Here is a 22,500-nt window from a genome sequence, read left to right as displayed (position 1 = left end):
ATCACATCGCAGAGTGTAAGTGACGGCTGTTTCGGGACAGATTTGTTACAGGCTTCAATCAGATTCATTGCAGTCAGTTCAGATTTTTACCCTCTGATATCCGATCCCAGATTTACTGATACCCATCAATACAGATATACAGAGTACCTCTACTTGTGAAGAGTGTGATGTGATATTATTTTTACATATTTTCGCTGTTAATATGCTGGAATGTTTGCAAAGTTGGGAAAAAAGGTGTCATTTTCCCCAGCATTGTAATAAGACTATTTGCCTGGCTCGTCATTTGAATGAAACTCATTACCGTGTGACCTTTTAACATCACATTTTCAGCCAACCTTTAGGAGTTTAGAGCTATTACTATCGTTTTAATACCATGAAACTTTGTCAGTTTCCAATAAACCTAGATTTGGCAAAGTGTGTCCTCTTGATATGAGCATTGAACTACATTGCTCGATGAAAGCATCAAGTTCAGTTATGAGAAACAGCAGCGCTGTGTGAGGCCTTCTGTAAATTTATGGCTGCAACCAAACCTCTGCTCTTCAGGGTTGTTTTATGTTTTCATATGTTTTTGTACTGTTGAGCAGTATATTATGGCTTAGAGATAATCAGAAGGGCATCATTCATTTTGCCAGAATATGAACCCAATATTTAACCCATTGTAGCACCAATCTGAGCTCAATATTGGGGTAACTGTAAGCATATAGACGGTAGCAACCTGTGCTGAGTCAGTGCGTGTGTCTGTGTGTATCTGTTGCCCTACACAGCCAGGATATGTCACCAACATGTGTGCATGCACGTGTAAGTGAGCTCTACCCTGCACAGCCAGCGTGTGTCAAGACACTGTGTGTCCTGCTGGAGCACAGAGACTCCCTGCTCTCTCTGCATTAACGTGCGTCGTGGAGGCATGCAAAGAACTGTGGGACATGTTACATAATTGATTAGGTGATTGATTCATGAGGACACCTGGGCTTCCTCCCTTCCAGCTGTAGCAGCAGGACCTCGTGTTTTATGCTAGCGCAGAAGTGGACGTATACCAGTGTGCGTTGTTTAGCCAATTCACAACAGTCAGATAGGTGACAAACTAGATTTTGTCTAAATTCAGTGCGTCGGACGTTCGTGCTTGGTTAAATTTGTACAGGTGTGTTGCTCTATTTTGTCCTAATTATTCTAGCTAGAATTTAATTAGGATTAGTAATATAGAGAAATGTCATTTTTATTTTCTCAAGTTTACAGATGCAGTAAAATAAATAAACTGCAAAGCTAAATATTTACGCTGATCCTTTTTTTAAGCAGTTAACTACTGATACTGATATGATTGTGATATTGTCTTGGCCTAGTTGTGTGGCTTAGCAGCCACAGCCTACAGTTAGCGTATATGAAAAAAGGAATAAATTGGCTGGATTTGATATTTTGTTGCATATATTGCTGGGCTGACAAATTGTTTATTATCAGTAACTAATTCAATAATTTCTTAAACACTAGTGTATGTTATTATATCGTCCACCTAATGTCCTGCCTAACAACAAGCTATGACTGTGAAAATCACAGCAATACTACCCTCTACTGGTTTTACACTTTATTATAAAATGTCCAAATCGGATTGATGTTCTAAAATCGGATTGATGTTCTAAAATCGGATTGATGTTCTAAAATCGGATTGATGTTCCATTAACGCATATTACCCCAATTAAAGTCTATATTCATGCATATAATTATTGCGCCTTTTCAGGGAATAATATTTGGACCATGATGTTAGTTGGCAACCTGCTGTAAATGAAGTATATTGCTAATAATAAATCAGTTTTTTTAATTGAACACTGATGTATTTTATCATATTGATGCTTTATGTCGTGTCTAACAATGACCTTTGTAACAGCAATCACTGTAATGCATTCTATGACTTTATTCTATTCTATTCTATTCTTTTCTATTCTATTATATTCTATTTTATTCTTTTCTATTCTATTCTTTTCTATTCTATTCTTAACTATTCTATTCTATTCTTTTCTATTCTATTCTTTTCTATTCTATTATATTCTATTTTATTCTTTTCTATTCTATTCTTTTCTATTCTATTCTTTTCTATTCTATTCTTAACTAATTCTATTCTTTTCTATTCTATTCTATTTTATTCTATTCTTTTCTATTCTATTCTATTCTATTCTTTTCTATTTTATTCTATTCTTTTCTATTCTATTGTATTCTATTCTATTCTTTTCTATTCTATTCTTTTCTATTTTATTCTATTCTATTCCTTTCTATTCTATTTTATTCTATATCCTATTCTTAACTATTCTATTCTATTCTATTCTATTCTATTCTATTCTATTCTATTCTGAACATGAAACACAAGCTGTGAACAAAATGGGTCCCTTTACCCTCAGTAACCTCTGCTATGTATGCGCAGCTATGTAATTTACTGAACACCAGTAAAACCATTTATTAATCAATAAACTAATTTGGATCCTTTTTCATCATCAACCTGTGTCACTGTGCAGTTATGTTGTAACTGAAGTTTGGGGGTAAGAACACGGCTGAAACCCCTCCTTCTTCCAGTCTAACGCCTTATAAATTCACATAGGTATTACCAGTCAACACCCACCCCCCAACAAAAACTCCTCCCTTTGTTTTTAACTGAACTACAGTTTTTTTGTTTGTTTTTTTTGTCTCCATAACATTTAACTAAAGTTTCTGTGTCCATTGCATTGTAAGAAGAGACGGTATACATTCAGCTGATATCATTATGTGCAGCGTTTATTAGAAATTACGAGTGCAGTGTGTGAGATTGCAGCTCCCTCAAAACCACTCTGGAATTCCATTTTATGCTTCTGGCACTAAAAGAAATATGGCCAACATATGTAATAGGTCCCTGAAAGGGATCCATTTCAATCACAGCCACATTCACCCAATCTCTTTTTCCTTCTCGGGCAGTTCTGGATGCGCACATACATCAAGATCTATGTGCATATGTGTGCACTCATCAAGCTGGGACAGCTTCTGGCTTTCCGTGTTTACAAAATGGTGTACTGTTGTGAACCAGTCCACGGAGCATAGTGATAGGAATTTTGTCCTCTTCCTCATCATAATAAACACCTAGATGTAGGTGTTTATAGTCTCCAGGAGTGGACACAGTGGCTGTGGACGCTACATGTATTCCTCTCTTTGCTTCTTTTGTTTTTTTTTTCCTTTGCTCTTTCTTCTCGTTTTCCTTCTTATCCGGAGTGCCCAGTAGGGACCGCAACGCTGGTTGTCAGCTGCAAACGGTTGCTAGGTAACAGCTACCTGACTGTGGTTAGCCGTCGCTGAGTGACACACATACGGACCGGATGCACTGAGCGAGGATGAAGAGGCTGAGATATAGATGCCATAGTGTCGAAAATGAAGTTCGTTTCATTTCCACCACGTGGTTTGATCATAAATGATGCTAGTTTTCCATCATGTCTTGTGGAGGAGGGAAAAATGTGGAGCGTAAGCTTAACCCCATCCGTAACTCAAACCCTAAACCTAAACTGAATCCCAGTTCTGTCACAAACCTAATGCTGATCATGAATTCCACTCTACTAATGCTTAAATTCTCGAGGGCTGCTGTGGTGGTTAATGCATCTTTACCTGATGACTCACGCTGTGTGTAACTACAGCTGCTCTAGATCCCAAAACTGAGCTGTAGTTGTGGGCAAGGATCATTGGGAATAGTTAAATGTCCCGTAAATGCCATACTAACTTGTATTTGAGCTTTTCTTCTGAAAACAAGAGTATTATTAGGGAGTTTGTCCCTTTACTGCTGTAGTATCAGCCTCTTTACTTCTGTGAAGGCTTTACACCAGATGGCAGAACATTGCTGTAGGGATCTGATTGCATTCAGCCATAAGAGCATTAGTGAGGTCAGGTTGGAAGATAAGTTCTGTCACCCAAGCGGTTGGTTCATCAGTTCCAGCCCAATGCTGGGGGGGCTTCATACATTTCTAGGTGACACTTGACGGTGAGGATTTAGGGCATTGTGATCTTAGGCTCATGTGAAGCTGCTCCAGAGCATCCTTTTCTTTTGGCACTGCTTTCTTTCACAAATAATTTATTAAACAGTGAATGTATTGATATTTATTGTATGTACAGGCTGTATATGGCACACACCAATGTAGAGTGGACAATATGACAGTATATTATCTTTATTGTGATAGATTATGTCACTGTTTGCTTTTCTAAGTGTAGCTTTTTTGTTTAAATGCTGAAAATACCACCCTCTTAGAAATGGAGGTACTATGCAAGTATATTTTTGTTTATCAAGGTACAAACTATGTAAATGTACCCTCAAAGGAACGAGTTGTGTACCTTAAATAAGTTGTTCTCAGGTGATAAAGTACAAATTTGTACCTTTTTCTAAACCAATGTTTTAAAACAGAACAATAAAATAAAAGCCTGGAGACAAGGTGACGTGTGTGGAGTCAATAGAACTTAGAAAATATAATTTCAGTGGATTATGGCTCAGTTCTGTTCCCTGACTAAAGGTGCTGAGATGTACCCTTGAGGGTCCCACCCCAGTGGCAGTTTCCCTCAGTTTTCTGAGAGTGTATTACACACTGTGGGGGTTTAAAGAGATTGCTGTTTTATTGTTTTTCAGACTTGTCATGTTTAAAAGTGATTCAAATGAAGAGGGAGTGTGTCTTAACTCAGCGGTGTGCCGAGCAATAGTAGATGGGCAGAATTAGCCTTTTTGTGGGGTAATGATCTTGATATGCTACAACCATCCATCCCCAGACTTTTTTACCCCACTGGTGTGTGGCTTGAGTGTCTATTCTTTTGAGTCAAATTTACAGGTCACCTAACGCCCATGTGTGTTTACAAATGGATATTTCACTCAGCCACTAGCATATTTAACCCAATTATTGGCATACTTCACTCATAAATGGCATATTTTGCACAGTTACTGGCATATTTCAGTCAGTTACTGCCATATATTTAAATCAGTTACTGGCATATTTCACTCAGTTACTGGCATATCTCACTCAGTAATTTGCATATTTCACTCAGTTACTGGCATATTTCACTCTGTAATTTGCATATTTCACTCAGTTACTGGCATATTTCACTCAGTAATTGGCATATTTCACTCAGTTACTGGCATATTTCACTCAGTTACTGGCATATCTCACTCAGTTACTGGCATATTTCACTCAGTTACTGGCATATTTCACTCAGTTACTGGCATATCTCACTCAGTAATTGGCATATTTCACTCAGTTACTGGCATATTTCACTCAGTTACTGGCATATTTCACTCTGTAATTTGCATATTTCACTCAGTAATTGGCATATTTCACTCAGTAATTGGCATATTTCCCTCAGTTACTGGCATATTTCACTCTGTAATTTGCATATTTCACTCAGTAATTGGCATATTTCACTCAGTTACTGGCATATTTCACTCAGTTACTGGCATATTTCACTCAGTAATTGGCATATTTCACTCAGTAATTGGCATATTTCACTCAGTTACTGGCATATTTCACTCAGTTACTGGCATATTTCACTCAGTAATTGGCATATTTCACTCAGTTACTGGCATATTTCACTCAGTAATTGGCATATTTCACTCAGTAATTGGCATATTTCACTCAGTTACTGGCATATTTCACTCAGTTACTGGCATATTTCACTCAGTAATTGGCATATTTCACTCAGTTACTGGCATATTTCACTCAGTTACTGGCATATTTCACTCTGTAATTTGCATATTTCACTCAGTAATTGGCATATTTCACTCAGTAATTGGCATATTTCCCTCAGTTACTGGCATATTTCACTCTGTAATTTGCATATTTCACTCAGTAATTGGCATATTTCACTCAGTTACTGGCATATTTCACTCAGTTACTGGCATATTTCACTCAGTAATTGGCATATTTCACTCAGTAATTGGCATATTTCACTCAGTTACTGGCATATTTCACTCAGTTACTGGCATATTTCACTCAGTAATTGGCATATTTCACTCAGTTACTGGCATATTTCACTCAGTAATTGGCATATTTCACTCAGTAATTGGCATATTTCACTCAGTTACTGGCATATTTCACTCAGTTACTGGCATATTTCACTCAGTAATTGGCATATTTCACTCAGTTACTGGCATATTTCACTCAGTAATTGGCATATTTCACTCAGTAATTGGCATATTTCACTCAGTTACTGGCATATTTCACTCAGTAATTGGCATATTTTACTGAGTATTTGGCATATTATCTTAATCATATCTTAATTGTTTGATTTTTTTCACCTGCTCTTCTATCTTACATAGTTTGGATAACGTTTTTATGTATGTGGCTCTGACTTGTTGCTGCAGTTTTCGTTTTTTTGCAAATCATGATGCGTATTGTGTATAAAGTATCATGAGGTTATATTTTTGCAAAATTGCTCACCTTTACCTCAAACGACGATCCAAGATTTAACGTTTATTTTCGGGAAGCCACTTAATATATTGACTGCGTGCTTGTTTGTTTGTGTGTGTCTGTAGGACATAAACTGAACAAGGACCTGAGGCACTACTTAAGTCTGCGCTTCCAGAAGTCCTCACCAGACTACGATCTTCAGCAGACCATCAGAGACAATCTATACCGCCATGCTGTGCCTTGTGAGTACTAGCAGACAATACCTACTTACCTGCATAATTACACACACACACACACACACACACAGCCTCGTCCATGCCTCACATTCTAGTTGCACATGTGCTCTAGTCCACAACATGCTGAGTGTGAATGTTTTCACAATCTGGTGTATCTCTCATCTTCTCCCTTGGGATATCCTGTATCCTATTGTCTAGCAAAGCTATAGCAACAGAACACATTGCGAGGAGAGAGAGGGATATGGTTAGATAGACAAGATAAGACACAACAGATGGTATGAGCGTAGACAATATATGCGGCAAGTAACTATTCCTGTATCATTGTATATTTTTCTCATAACTGTACAGTGTGTTCTTTGTTAAACAGCCAGCTACACTCTTAAAACTAAAGTTCTTAAATAGTATTTGTCTTAGTTGTACAGTTCTAGGAAATAAAAACATTAATTGACACAGAACCTTTGCTTTATGTGGGGGTTCTGTAAACCAAGGCTATAATGATCTGTCAACATTGATTGTCTAAAAATGTTGATGCAGGTATTTTAATGTTGATGTGTTGGTTGTTTTAAAAAGTACCCTGTACTGTTCATATGTGCATTAATTCTGACGTATTTCACTGTATGACAGGCACAGTGTGGTTTTTGTCATTAAGAAGGATTCGTTTGAGGCACAGAACTTTAAATGAAGGCGTCAGCAACACCCAGAAACATCACAGTATGCAGTGCCTGATATGTAAAAGCAGAGGTGGTGTTTCACAGCAGCAGAACAATGATGCACAAACAAAAAGAAAAGCGCTGAGTTCATACACGTTTATCTGCTTAAGCTGGTAGTGGTTAAGTGTTCTTAACTAACCAGTAGCTAATGTCAACTCAGTTAAGGTAACATTAGGCTACATGACAACAGAAGGTCTCATAACAGAGAGGAACATTTCAGCGATGTTCAGAACAGTGTAGTTAAATTAATACCAAACCGTTGTGTTCAGTAATGAAATGTCCACTCACTGTCCAGATAGTAATGGTGCACGGGATGCTCAAACTCATATGATGCTTTTGGGACAAGTCTAGTTGCATGTCTAGACTTAAAATTAGCAAGATATAAATAAATGTTATAAATCGTGCCAACTGTTCTGCATAATGCAGAAATCATATAAATGGTGACAAATTAGGAATAAATGTGCTAGAATAAAAAAGGAAAGATGATGAGAAAGAACAGAATGATAAATAAAGAAGTAGTATAAACCTTATTTTTAAGGATTTCTAATTTAATTTATTACCTGTTTGGAGGCTGCAATAAATGTGTAATAGCTGTTTTTAAACTCAGTAATTTTATATTCAGTCATTCAAGTTCAACTGAGAAATAAATGTAACGGTAATGTGAACAGAAGCAACGAAATATTTTGACAGTGAATTTTCTATTTATTTATTTCATTTTCAAATTTCTGCCATCATTAAAATTATTTCTCAGTGAAACAGGGACATCTTTATTATAGTAGTCAGTTATTTAGAAATGAAACAAAAACACTTGATAGATTAACCAGTTATAAAGGTATTTATCTGTTGCAACCCTAATATAAACTTTAAAGGGTCTTCTCACTTATCAGACATCATTTTCTTTAAGAAACGTCCATTGAAAGGTTTTTTAAGTGGGTTTTGGTGGGATACCTTTGGTGTACTACTACCAGTTTAACAATCATTTTCATTTATTCCTAAACCAAAGGTATATATTTGCACTCGGAGCCCTTTACTTGAGAAAAGCTGGAAAGCCACCTACATGGTTGAATGGGACAGTTTGCTTCAGGTTGAACTTTTGCCAAGTTCTTGTCATTTTAAATCATGCTCTCGTCACCCCAGGCAGCCTTGCCTAAAATTACTTGACATCACACTCTCATGCTGACAATGAAGGACTTTGCTGCACTTGGTTACTTTTGGGTATACGATAATCCCTCAACTCCCACCATGTAGGATCCTCCCCACAGCATTTTTCTCACTTTCATAAATCTTCTGTGCTCTGAATGAAGGAGACAAGCTCTCTGGCTTGTTGAGCAAATGAGCCAGGTCATCAGGCTGGAGGGTGAGTTGCGAGTTTGGTTTGATCTCATGTTGCAGGAATTTTAGCCTTCAGTGAGTGTTTCTCCAAGCAGAAGAAGCACAGCTGGTATTCACCCATTTGAATGGGTGATGACCCTATTTGCCGATAAAATGTCACTTATCTGGATGTTGTCCGTATATGCACTTTAAAAACAAGCATGATTAGTGTTGTGTGGACACAAATCTGGTCTTTTAAAATCGGATCTGAGTCTGTGGTACTAGATCGGAGATCTGGGGATGTGCAGTCTGATTAATTCCAGCCTCTAAGAGTCATTGTGTGGACATCTTGATAACTGCAGGGAAGGAAAAACAATGCCAAACCACCCTCACCAAAAACATACTATGGCTAAAAGTAATGTTAATTAAAGGCTTAGCTTTTTAGGTGAGAGCACTGGTGTTGCCCAAAAATTGTACAGTTGGGTTTTTGTGTTGGATGAGTGAAAAGGCTGCCTCTTCAGATGAGCTAATGATGACTCGCTGTCTTCTACATGACGTATGTTCTCTTCAGAGTATGTTGTGCTAACGTTATTTGTCAAGGACTCATAGTTCTTGTCAGGCAAAGTATAACATAACATACTTGCACATATGAGTAAAACTGTCAAGTTTTACTGCCTGTATATCTGTCTTCCTGTCTTGAAACGTCCCTTTCAGATAAGTATCCGATTCGTGGTCATGTGACCTGTACGAGAACGGTCAGACTGGAATCCATGTGGTTTTTGTTCCACTGCGCACTCGCCACCTGGCAGCAGCACCTAACCTGAAGTTCCATTAAACTTTGCCAAAGCAATGATTCTCATCTTTATGGTCATCATCTTGCTCTATCAATGAACAGCTGGGGGCACATGCGACTCATTTCAGGTTGTAGTTTTGTTCACTTTGAAGACAGATACAAGTGTCTGTATCTTTAAAACACTTGAAAGCAGTTTCTTGCCGTTTTAGTTGCTAAGAAAATATCATTTCTGGGTAAGTTGAGATGTTGGAAGATATACGTAGATTGTGGAGGAGATGATATAGAAAATCTGCTTTTCCATCGTTTCTACCTTGCTTAAAAATGCACCAATTCTCAGCGCTTTTTGTCCTGTCTCGATGCAGAGGAAAACAAGAAGTGTCTTTGCTAGTCAGCTCTCATAAAGCTTTTCCGCAGTGGATGGCTGCAAATACATCTAACCCTAATTGTAACTCAAACTCTAAGCCAAAGCTTAATCCCAGTCCTGTTATAAATCTGATGTGAATCATGAATTTTCAGCACATTCTGGAGTTGCCGCTGGAGCTGATTAATGCATACACACCTGATGACTCATGCTGTGTTTAAACAGGACTGCTCTAAATCACTTCTTTTTTCTCAACCAAATTTTCCACCTAATTTAGTCACGGCTAATTTCCTTCCCTTAATTCCAGATAATGTGTGTTTTGGTAGTGAGCATTCTTAAGGTTGCACACTGATTTTCAGGCGTTGTTCTTCTTGTCATGAGGGACAGAGAACATGCATGTCTCTGACAAGAAATTAAGGCATAACACTAGGGACACATGCATGGCACAATATACAGCAGCCGTTCAAACCTAAGCTGGAAGTTCGTAAACTGGAAGTTTATATTCTTTGGACCTCAGTCTTTTTTTTCGTTTACCAGATATTTATTTATGGCACTATGTGGAAGTCTCATTAGTTGTGCCTGGTAAATCTATTACAAGGAATTTGATTATTACATTACCGGCATTTGGCTGACACTCATATCCAGTGCGACTTACAATTTGATCATTTTTACACAAATGGCCTGACTGCATGTCTTTTGGACTGTGGGAGGAAACCGGAGAACACGGAGGAAACCCACGCAGACACGGGGAGAACATGCAAACTCCACACAGAGAGAACCCTGGTCGCGGAATTGAACCCAGGCCCTCCTCGCTGTGAGGCGACAGCGCTACCCACCACACCACCATGCCACTCTTTAGACTTCTCTTCAGGCATGCTCATATCTTAGTGCTGTCTCTTAGCTCTCTGGATGTGTTTTCAAAATCCACTTCGTGGTTTAGCAGCATCACATGAGGCAAGGCGTTCTCTGCCCTTGCTCTGCTGTGCAGTCAATAGACACAACCCAGTTTTCCTGTCATTGAAATACTTCCTGCTGTTCCTCCCTGGTTGACATAAGTTAATGTTGCAATAATTAATTGTCATGTGTGTTGCTTGCCTTGTCTTACATAATTGCCTAGCATTGTATTAATGCATTTGAAGGTGGCGATTCGGCAACGCCTGGAATCAATTGTTATTTCATATAATACTGTTCAGTGAAGTATGTGTTTTATTTAATAACCCCGCTTCCAAAAATTTTGGACAATGTGCAGCTCATAACATACAAAACATTAATGTTGAAACTGAGAAACATTATTTTTTGATTCCAGCAACACATTTCAAAAAAGATGGGATGGGGCTGAGAGTGAAGCGTTTTCCCACTTTTGCTTGATACAGGATTTCAGCTGCTCAATAGTTCGGAGTTCCTTTGTCGTATTTTTTGTTTCACAATGCCCCGAATGTTTTTAATGGGTGACAGGTCTGGACTGCAGGCAGGCAGCAAGTCCTTCACTGAACAAGATGTCATGTGGACGGCAGCATATTTTGCTCCAAGACCCATATATATCATTCAGCATTAGTGGTGCATTCACAGATGTTCAAGTCACTTTCCATTTACACTAATGCATCGCTATTCCGTCACGGATGCTGGCTTTTGAACTGTGTGCTGGTAACAAGCCACATGGATCTTCTCTACTTTAACCTGGAGGGTGTGCCATCCATCATTTCAAAAAAGAATTTCAAATTTTGATTTGTCGGACCAGTTTTCCACTTGGCCTTGTTCCATCTTAAATGAGCTCGGGCCCAGAGAAGGCGGCAGCATTTCTAGATCCTGTTTACATATGGTTTCTTCATTGTATGGCAGAGTTTTAACTTAGATTTGTAGATGCAGTGACGAACTGTGTTCACAAACAGTGGTTTTGGAAGTGTTCCTGAGCCCATGCAGTGATTAGCACTACAGATTTGTCTGTTTTTCATGCAGTGCTGCCTGAAGGCCTGAAAATCACAACCAGCCAGTATTGGTTTTCAGCCTTGTCCTTGTGTGAGGTCTTTTACAAAGTGGTGAACGTCTCCCCAACTTTACCTCTGAAGGACTCAGCCTTTTTTTTAGCATTGCACAGTTTTAAAAGTCTTTTGTTGCCCTGCTGTTGTCAAATTTAAAATGGGCATATATTTTTCAAAAATCAATAAAATTTCACTGTTTCAACATGTGATATGTTGTGCAGTGTTCCAGCTTTTTTGGAAATGGGGTTGTAAATGAAAATGTGCAATTTTTTTTGTCTATCTTACACTGTTGTGCAGATATTCTCTGCTCACATTTGTGTATTCAGTGAATAATTCTGAAACATATCAAAATAATTGTATTTGCTTCAGTGGTGGTGAGGTTTGATGTTTCACATTGCAATGACTCGTTTAATAGCTGTAATGGAATTTACACACAACTGCTACAACAAGTAAAGGGGACTGAATGTTGTAGCTGGATTTAGTCTATACTTTGCTCTTTCTGGCTTGTTGGCATGTTGGCATGCTTACGCATTCAAGGCTAAAAACGAGTGAGCAGGCTGAGCCTGATATATATTCAGCAGAAGGTGGAGCATCAGCCAGCTTAGCCAACCTCTGTGTCTAAAAGCCTCGCTGAAAAGCCTACCAGTGAATGACACTGAGCTTGTAAAATGTATAAGCGGGTTGCGTCATACTCAGTGTTTCCTCGTGCTAAACTGAACGGTTACTTACATTATTTCACTGCTGCTATTCATTCCCCCTCATTCTTTCTCTCTTGCTCTCTATCCCCCTCTCTCTTTCTCTCCCTCGCTCTTCTCCCTTGGTGCCATGTGACGTTTAAATCCGGTGAACTGGTCCAATCCCCTGGACGTTTGGGATTATGATGATTTGCTGAATCTCTCATGTTGATGTATTGGAGATGGAATTCCTCTCTGGTCATGTGAAGAGCATTTACGTTTTGGGAGTGAAGAGAGTCGGATACTCCTGCTTAGTCAGACTTGTGGTTTTTTTATTGTCCTGGAAATGTGAGATTAACCCAATGAATACGAACACTGTATATATCCTCACTGTATATATACATGTGTGTGTGTGTGTGTGTGTGTGTGTGTGTGTGTGTGTGTGTGTGTGTGTGTGTGTATATGTGTGTGTGTGTATATGTGTGTGTGTGTGTGTATGTGTGTGTGTGTGTGTGTATATATGTGTGTGTGTGTGTGTGTGTGTGTGTGTGTGTGTGTGTGTGTGTATATAATACATAAAATTTAACATATAATCATAATATCGCATTCCACTCCTATCAATGTATATCATTAAAAAAGTCTTGATCGTGGTCTATAATGTATTTTATGTGCATGTATGTGTGTATATATATTCCAGTGTATCACAATAACATAAGAACATTATTCATGATACTTTTATGAAATGTCTTTTATGTTGCCATGTTGCACTGAATTCTAGCCAGTGTTGTATTTTGAGAGCATGAACATTTATAAGCCGTGCCGCGCTGTACTTTTTGCACTATTAGCATCAAATAATCAAAGAAACAAATTAAAGAATTAAAGAATCGGCCAGCCTCTTTGTCAAAAACGTGATTTGCCAAATCTGTTGACAGATAACAGATGCAGCTCATGCTAATGTCGCGAGTTAATACGAGTAGCTGCAGATGTTGCCTGTCACGTTTTCCGCCGCATTAAAACCGGGGCTCCTCACGCTGCAGTCAGCGTTCAGCTGAGACACAACATGAAATTTGATTGGACTGTAACATGCAACGAAACTGAGTTTTGCCCAGCAGTTGGATTCACAATGTGCACAATGTGAAAGAGGATTAGTACCAGAAGTTGATGTCAGCTGTAATATCTGTCTTCAGAATAAAACTGGAAAGTAAGAAAACGCGGAATTCTGTAGTCCAGGGGTGCCTGAACGTTTTCTCTTAGGGGCCAAAATATGATGTCTGTAGTGGGCTGAGGGCTAAAAGAGGAAAACAGTGTATAAAATAAAGCAGGCAAGTTTTAATTCTTTTAAGAATATTTTGCAGCATTACACTAGATTTTGTTACTAAAATACTTTATAAACCAAAATAAGAATGTAATCAGTTAAATGTAGAATAAAAATGTGCTCTGTCATTGATGAGGGGGAGGGGGGGGGGGGGGGGGGGGGGGGTTTCAGGGTAACTTCTGATGGTGTGGCAAGTCAAATGTCTTCATGGGCCAAATTTGGTCAACTGGCCGCACTTCTTTTTGCTGCCCTGCTGTAGTAGAGTAGATAGATACTGCAGTAGATCTAAACAGGATATTCTGTTCAAGCCGTTTATTAAATTAAATTCAAGCAAATAACTGAAATTTTGCTGCATTTCCATCATACAAGAGAATAAAACTTTTTTAGATCATGTCCATTAAAAAAAGGCTTTTGAGAAAGTTTACAGAGAAACTGCTCTTTGCTGTTCTGTGTAGTTTTTAGGGATATAATTTACATCAAAAAAGAGAAAAGACAGAGCGCACTGGCTAATAATGGCCCAGGAAACGTCCATTTATCAGCTGCAGGCACCTTCTGTCTAGGATGCTGTTGACTGCCTAATATACGTTCTGTCTTTGATGCTAAAATCAAAGAAATTTTAGGTTTTATTGGTTAAAATGTAAATTTATTTGTTTATCCACAGGTGTCTTCTGCCTTCTGCCATGTTTTGTAGCTACTGGCGAACAGAAACAGAAACACTTCATTGGTCATATCCATTTGTTTTGTTCACATTTACCTTGTTTATTTGCTAAATTTGAGTTTTATTGTAGGTTGTTTACCCAATTTTGTCTTTGCCAGTTCTGCCTGCGAGCTGGGCCACCAATGCCATCAAGCTTGGGGGGAGGTGAAGTCTGCAATATCCAAATATATCCTATAACCATGGAATAACCATGGAAATAAATGTCCATGGAATTTAACAAAAGTCATATTTTATCAAAATAATGCAGTGTTACATTATTCATTCACTGATTTGTCTGTAATGCATAGCAAGGCGTGTCCGACCACAGTGCAACCTCAGTACTAGTATTTTGCTGGTTGTGCAGCTCTACTGCATGTGGGGTCCGTTTTAAATGGAGACAGAACCGGAAATACAGCATACATCACCAGTGAAAATCACTCAGGACTCAGACTCACACACCCTTTTTGCGTCTTCTATCTTCTTGGATATTTTTCAGAAAGGGGATCAAAGGCAGAATAAATGTGTAATGTGAAAACTTCATTCAGCAAATATAGACATTAATCTGCAGATCAGCTCCTGAATCATGCCTGAAGCTGTCTGGGCTGTCTGTTGTCGTCCAGGTGAATCCTTTCTGCTTATTTGCATATATGTTTGCATGTGTGTTTTGCATGACAGTGACTGACCGGAGTTTGACCTTGTAGTTACAATACTAACCCCATACACTGTTTTGAATGGGTTCAACATCAGAGTTGAAGACACGTTATGAAAATTTCGTTTAGCCACTAGTATCTAGTATCTTAATACCTCAGAAGCTTTGCCGAATGTTTTGGTAGGAACTGTTTTGGTGATGAACATTTTAGCTAAATTTGAGCTCAAAAACACCAGCCAGTACCTGACCAGCAAACACAGAATTAAACTGTTGTTCACAATAAAATTACAGTAGTTTTCAGTAAAATGGAAAAAAAGTACTTAATTGAAGAGAATATGTGTTTCGGGAACATCTCTTAATGTGATACACACTGCGACACATATTTACCTGCAGTGAGATCCATGCGAATAAAAGGATGCAGTCTTACTTCTTGCTCTAAAATTCAGAGAAGGCACTTCACTGTTTATCTGCTCATTTTGATGTTTTGGATCAAAAATAAATAAATAAAATGGGGCCTGTGCAAAACATTTGGTACATTTCAGATTTTATGTTTATATGTTATTAATAGAAGTTGTGAAAAAAAATAATTGTGTGTTCTCTGTAGAAAAACGTGCTAAAATCAACAACAACACACTTGTCTGTACTAATATTTCATTTCTGTTACACGGATAAAAGTCTTGATACATTTAACAAAATATTGTTCCAAAATAAACAACAAGCAAGTATCTGGTTTTTATTTTTGTACTCTCTCTCTCTCTCTCTCTCTCACTATATATATATATATATATATATATATATATATATATATATATATATGCCTGTTGTCTTTTACATTATATGTAAATTTCATGATGAATAGACAAAAAGAAATGGGCCAAAATGACTTGAGGTCTGGTTCCATTGACTTACATTAAAAGTAAGTAAATTATGTTTTTTCCTTCTCCTGTGAAGTTACTATTTTGGAGATACAAGGTTTTCTTCCGACAGCAGTGATATGTATGTATATAACATGCACTGTCGTTTTAAAGAAGCACTGGCCCTTTAAGAGCAGCAGGTTGGTGTGTACGTGCACATGTGTGTGTGTGTGTGTGTGTGTGTGTGTGTGTGTCGGCTCACTGGTGATGCTGCAGAATGGAAGACAAGATGGAGTCACACAGCTGCATTTCAGCTCCTTCACTGCTTTCTCGCTGATTTCCTCCCATCATAAACATGTAGGTCACACTCAGGACACCTAGTGTGTGTGTGTGTGTGTGAGTGTTTAGGGCCTGGAGTTATTGGGCTCAGTACTTTTGCATCTCTAAAGACAGAAGGACAATAGACTGATGTCTCCTTGTCGTTGATGCCCTCTCCAGTGCCAGAGCGGCGGGGGGTTGGAAAGCACTGCCTGAGTGAGTGCTGGACTCGGCGTGTTTGAATTTAAATGCGGCAGTGGTGCGCTGATGCCAGAAACAGGAAGGGAAAAGGTCAGCGAAGTTTCCTCGGGTGGACTGAGGTGGACAGATTGGGTCCCTGGTAGAGAACGTGAAGGGTAATATACTGAGCTCTGAAAAAGTATTCACCCCATTCTCATTTCTTCTATTTTTAGCATATTTGCTACACTTGTTTCAGATCATCAAACTACTTTTAATATCAGACAGACAAAACCCAAGTAAACATGCAATGCTGTTTTTAAATGGTGAATTCATTTATTGAAGGGAAAATGCTGTTCAGCCCTACCTGGCCCTGTGCAAAAAATGGTGCCTACAGTCACTAAATTAACCAGTTAACCGAATTCAGCTGACTGTTGGGTTCCACACCCAGACATGACTACTGCAACATCACTTAAATAGAACCTGTCTGGTAATGTGAAGCAGGCTAGAAGGTCTTGAAGAGCAGCATGTGGTGCCGCGTTCTAAAGAGAATCTAATACAGATGCGAAGCAAAGTCATTGAGATCTTATCAGTCTGGAAAGGGTTACGAAGCCATTGCTAGAGTCTGGAACTCTAGTGAACCACATGTGGAGAAAGAAGTGGCCGGCCTACCAAAATTTCAAAAGAGTGTATCAATGCCGCATCCATGAGGTCACAGAAATCATCCCAGATGAACATCTAAAGAACTGCAGGCCTCATGTGCCTCAGTTAAGGACAGTATACAAGATTCCACAATAAGAAAGACACAAGGCAAAAATGGCATCCGTGAGAGGGTTGCAAGGTGCAAACCACTGCTGACCACTGCTGAGTTTCAAAAACAGCTGAATGACTCCTGAGACTTTTGGGATAATATTGTGTGGACTGATGAGTCAAAGGTGGAACTTTCTGGAAGTCCCAGCCCCTATGTGGTCCCGATACATCAGGTGTAAAACAGATTCCATAAGAATATCATACCAGCAGTCAAACATGGTGGTGGTAGTGTGATGGTCTGGAGCTGCTTTGCTTCTGCAGGACCTGGACGACTTGTCGTAATTGGTGGAACCATGAATTCTGCTCTCTATGAGAAAATCCTGATGGAGAACGTCAGTCCATCAGTTACTGACCTAAAGCTTAAGTGCTGTTGGGTTGTGCAGGAGGATGATGATCCGAAGCACAGAAGCAAGTCCACCTCTGAATGGCTCAAACGGAATAAAATAAAGGTTTTGGAGTGGCTGAGTCAAAGTGCTGACTTAAATCCCATTGAGATGCTGTTACAAGACCTTAAATGGGTATTTAATGCTCAAAAACCTTCCAGTGTAGATTAATTAAAACGATTCTGCAAAGAAGAATGCGCCAAAATTCCTCCACAGCGATATAAAAGACTCATTGCAAGTTATTGCAAATAACTGATTCCGGTTGTTACCACCAAGAGTGGCGCAATCAGTTATTAGATTTGGGGTTGGGCAGTTACTTTTCACATGGGGGATATAGGTTTTGAAGTACAACCCCTATTCCAATGAAGTTGGGACGTTGTGTAAAACATAAATAAAAACAGAATACGATGATTTGCAAATCCTTTTCAACCTACATTCAATCGAATACACTACAAAGACGAGATATTTAATGTTCAAACGGATAAACTTTGTTGTTTTTTGCAAATATTCACTCATTTTGAATTTGATGCCTGCAACATGTTCCAAAGAAGTTGGGACAGGGGCAACAAAAGACTGGGAAAGTTGAGGAATGCTCATCTCTGATGGTGTGGGGGTGTGTTAGTGCCCATGGCAGGGGTAACTTGCCCATCTGTGAAGGCCCCATTAATGCTGAAAGGTACATACAGGTTTTGGAGCAACATCTGCTGCCATCCAAGCAGCGTCTTTTTCAGGGACGTCCTGCTTATTTCAGCAAGACGATGCCAAGCCACATTCTGCACGTGTTACAACAGCGTGGCTTCGTAGTAAAAGAGTGTGGGTACTAGTCTGGCCTGCCTGCAGTCCAGACCGGTCTCCCATTAAAAATGTGTGGCGCATTATGAAGCTCCAAATACGACAACGGAGACCCCGGACTGCTGAGCAGCTGAAGCTGGACATCAAGCAAGAATGGGAAAGAATTCCACCTACAAAGCTTCAACAATCAGTGTCTCCAGTTCCCAAACGCTTATTGAGTGTTAAAGGAAAGATGATGTAACACAGTGGGAAACACGCCCCTGTCCCAACTTCTTTGGAACATGTTGCAGGCATCAAATTCAAAAAACAATAAAGCTTATCCGTTTGAACATTAAATATCTTGTCTTTGTAGTGTATTCAATCGAATATGGGTTGATTAAAAAAAGATTTGAAAATCATTGTATTCTGTTTTTATTTGTTTTACACAATGTGTTTTTCATTTTTAATTAAAATTCATTTTTACCCTCTAAATTAAATGTATTTTAATGTAACATTTACTCCACCTTTTTGCGGAAACAGCAGGGCATAAAGCGAGTAGCCACTCCCACGTCCTGTGGTAAAATTGCATTACTCTACTACAATGACATTGTTAAATTCGCAAAATTCACGCATATTATCAATATCGAACTCTTGGTGGCTGAAATGCTGCTTTTAAGCATGTGAACATGTATTATCACGTATATAAATAATGAGCGAAGTCCATATCCCCCAGTATAAATTCATGTGCAGATGTCATGTTAAGATACATTCCACATTTGCTGTTGTACTTTGCGATCAAAAATCAAGTTGTCCTTCCACTTTCCACTTGGGGCAGTTATGTGAGCATGTGAGTTGTGGAGCACAGCATAGAAGTAAAGAAAGCATTAAAACTGTTTGAGATGAATGATTTATTTGAGATTAAGGATTAATTGAGACGAGCGATTTAATGTTCTTTTCTTGTTTACTGTGTGCAGCAAAGCCGCAGTTTTACCTATGCAGCGTATATGTACACAGTGGTGATAGGGAACGTCTGAACGTTGAAAAAAGCTCCTTCACATAAAATGATTATGAATATGCTGCATGAAGCCCGAGGCATCGCTTTACCATAGTTTTAAGACATTTGGTAGAAGAGCTGCGCTTATATTGTAGACATTGTGACCGCCACTGTAAAGAAATCTGACTCAGTTGCTCCAAAAATGACCGTACCACATCAAAACATCCATCTCTCTGAAATGATTATGTATTATTATTATTGCTATTATTTATTATTATTATTATATTGTGTATTATAATATTATTAACATAGCTATAAAGTGTATTGGCAATGTATTTGCGCTATTAATGTGCTTATAGACTCTTGTAAGTATATGCGGTGTGCATACAAAGCGTTAATGAGATTACTTTTCCCAGGAGGTGAGTAAATAAACGCCACCGTTGCGTCATTGTGTGACAAAGTAGTCATTTGTAATGGGTTCTTTTTTTAAGTAACTACCCCAACGCTGTTAAATACACATACAGACACATTCACACAGACACACACAGTTCCAGTGCAGCTGGTCAGTCAAGTTTCCCATGGCAGATACTCATAAAAACAATGAAGTAGGCCATAAAAATCCTGACAATTTTCATTGCTTATATTACTAAAATACAAAGCGGGGTACACACACACACACACACACACACACACACACACACACACACACACACTGCTCAAAAGCAGCAGCCCACAGTATGTCTAGGCTTTTCTTATGCTGTCAGGATGGCTTTGTCTTCCTTTGTTCCCTCTCTTCTCTCATCTTTCACTCTGGCCTGAGGGAGCACTGCCTCCTTTTTTTTTCCTTCCTTCACATGTGTTGTTGTCCTTCTCTCTCTCTCTCTCTCTCGTGCTCTCTCTCTCTCTGTCTCTCTCTCTCTCTCTTTCTCAATTCCTTCTCTTGGTGGAAGCTAACAGGTGCTTGTTGCTGCAGTTTCTCCAGAGGTTGCAGCAGCGTGTGTGTGCGAGTGTGTGTGAGTGAGTGTTCAGTGTACGTGAGTGTGCGTTGGTGTGGGTGTCCCACGGCAGGAAGACCCTGTGTTTGCGTGTCCCCCCTCTACAAATGGCCATTGTTATACTGTGCAGTCAATGTCAGGCAGTAACAGGTTAAGTCAGTGTCTCTCGCTCTTTCTCCCTCTCTCTCATCCTCTCTCTCCCCCAGCGCCAGTGCCTGTCTCTCAGCCTTGCTGTCTCTGTCCCTTCATTTCTATTCCGTTCTGTCCTCCCAGCTGCTGCTGCCTACTAAAGCAGAGTTATCCCTTATCCCTCAAAGCCCTCCCTCTCTCGCCCGCTCGCTCTCTCTCCCTCCCCCCACCTGATCTCTCTCTCTCTCTGTCCCTCTCTCTCTCTCTCTCTCTCTCCACCTCCCCTGCTCTCTCATTCTTCAAATCCTCTGCCGACCGCCAGCCCTCTCTCGCTTCTACTGTTACTCTTTCATTCCGCGCTCTCTCTCTCTCTTGCTCTCTCGCTCCCTCCTCAGTCTCCTTTCTTTCTCTCTCACACTCTCCATCACTCTCCTTCTCTCTTTTCCGTTTGCACGTTCCTTTTTTTTTTTCAGTTCGTCTTCCCAGAGAAGGATCATTGTGCTGGACACATTTTTCTGCTAGCCGTTGACACAAAGAGAGGATTACCGCTTGATCGGAGAGGGCCCTGTGTGTGTGTGTGTACCCGTGTGTGAGTGAGTGTGTGTGTGTATGTGTGTGTGCGCGCTGGAAGAGATTGCTCTCCTGCACTTCACATCGACATCGAGGCAAGTGTCTCTCTCTTCTGCTTTCTTTTAACCATCTGTTTACCTTCTACTTCTTTCAGTGATGAAGAGGTGTAGCCTCACACCATGTTGTTTTTCATAGGCAGTCGGCCAGCATAGGTGTGCAAATGGCTGGACTGGTCAGGGAATACGAACGGCGTGTGATGGTTTTGCAGGAAAGCGTAAGAAAGCCCCCATGGACTGGTGTGACTGAGGATAGAGCGCCATATGCTTGTAGCAGGCTTGATTGTACGTTATAGCTGGGCTAGGTTAATGAAGGCTACGCTGATGTTGTGAAGCTGTTTCGATCCGTTCAAATTGTGCTAGGCTGTTTTGATCAAGAAAATGGCTGGGGGAAGGAGGGGAGTGGGGGGGGCTTAATAAAGATCAAGCTGGTTTCTGTGGGTTAGATGAAGACTGGTTTGGCTGGATGTACTGAGGATAAAGCTAGCGTTTAGGGGTTAAATAGGTAATCTGGCTTGGTATAGACGTAGATATAGACTCGTAGATGCAACCTGGTTTGGCTGGATGTGCTAAAGATTGAACTGGCTTCTGTGGGTTTGATATAGATTTAGATAATACCTGGTTTGGTCAGATGAGCTAAAACCTGAACTGGTTTCTATAGGTTCGATAAAGACCTGTGCTGTATGCTTTGGCTTAGTGTAATAAACATCAAGCTAGCTTATATGGGTTAGAGATAGACTCTCATCTGATTCAGCTAGATGCACTAAAGATTGTCCTGGGTTCTGGGGGTTAAATAAAGGCTAGTGTTATGTTAGTTTGGCCTTGCAGAATTAAATATAAAGCTATCTTGAATGGATTACATATTGTGTCATATGTAATGTGGTATGGCCTTATGTGCTAAAGATGGAACTGATTAGATAAAGACTCGTGTTATATGGTAGGCTGTAATAAGAATTCAGCTAGCTTGTATGGATTACAAACTGACTCTGATGTTTTCTGATTTGGCTGAAGACTGAACTGCTTTCTATAGATCAGATAAAGGCTTGTGTTATATGGTTTGGCTTGGTGTTGTAGTGAAAACTGGCGTTTATTGGTTAGATACACTAAAGATTGAGCTGGCTTCTGGAGGTTAAACAAAGGCTCATGTTATATTGTTGGGCTACTAGTACTAAAATATGAAGCTATCTTGAATGGAATAGATATGGTATCATGTGTTACCTGGTTTGGCCTTGTGTGCTATCAGAAAAAGACTATAGTTTGGCGAAGTGTAGCAAAGATCTAGCTAGCTTGTATGGATAAGATAAAGACTCAGGTGTTACCGGTTTGGCTAGACGT

General features: G+C 39.5%; 1 protein-coding gene across 7 annotated transcripts in view; it reads left to right on the top strand.

Annotated features, from left to right (window-relative positions):
* The window catches only part of LOC108412246 (membrane-associated guanylate kinase, WW and PDZ domain-containing protein 1-like), a 220,101-nt gene that overhangs the window by 49,312 nt on the left and 148,289 nt on the right, over positions 1-22,500 (top strand). For all 7 annotated transcript variants that reach the window (XM_037536227.1, XM_017684182.2, XM_037536225.1 and 4 more), the window contains exon 2: positions 6,509-6,625. In XM_037536227.1, coding sequence (XP_037392124.1) covers positions 6,509-6,625 — 117 coding nt within the window. The remainder of the gene's footprint in view (positions 1-6,508; positions 6,626-22,500) is intronic.

Source organism: Pygocentrus nattereri, chromosome 29 (assembly GCF_015220715.1).
Source record: "Pygocentrus nattereri isolate fPygNat1 chromosome 29, fPygNat1.pri, whole genome shotgun sequence".
Classification (NCBI taxonomy): Eukaryota; Metazoa; Chordata; class Actinopteri; order Characiformes; family Serrasalmidae; genus Pygocentrus; species Pygocentrus nattereri.
The sequence above is the reverse complement of the archived record's forward strand: the minus strand, read 5'-3'. Positions and strand labels throughout refer to the sequence as shown.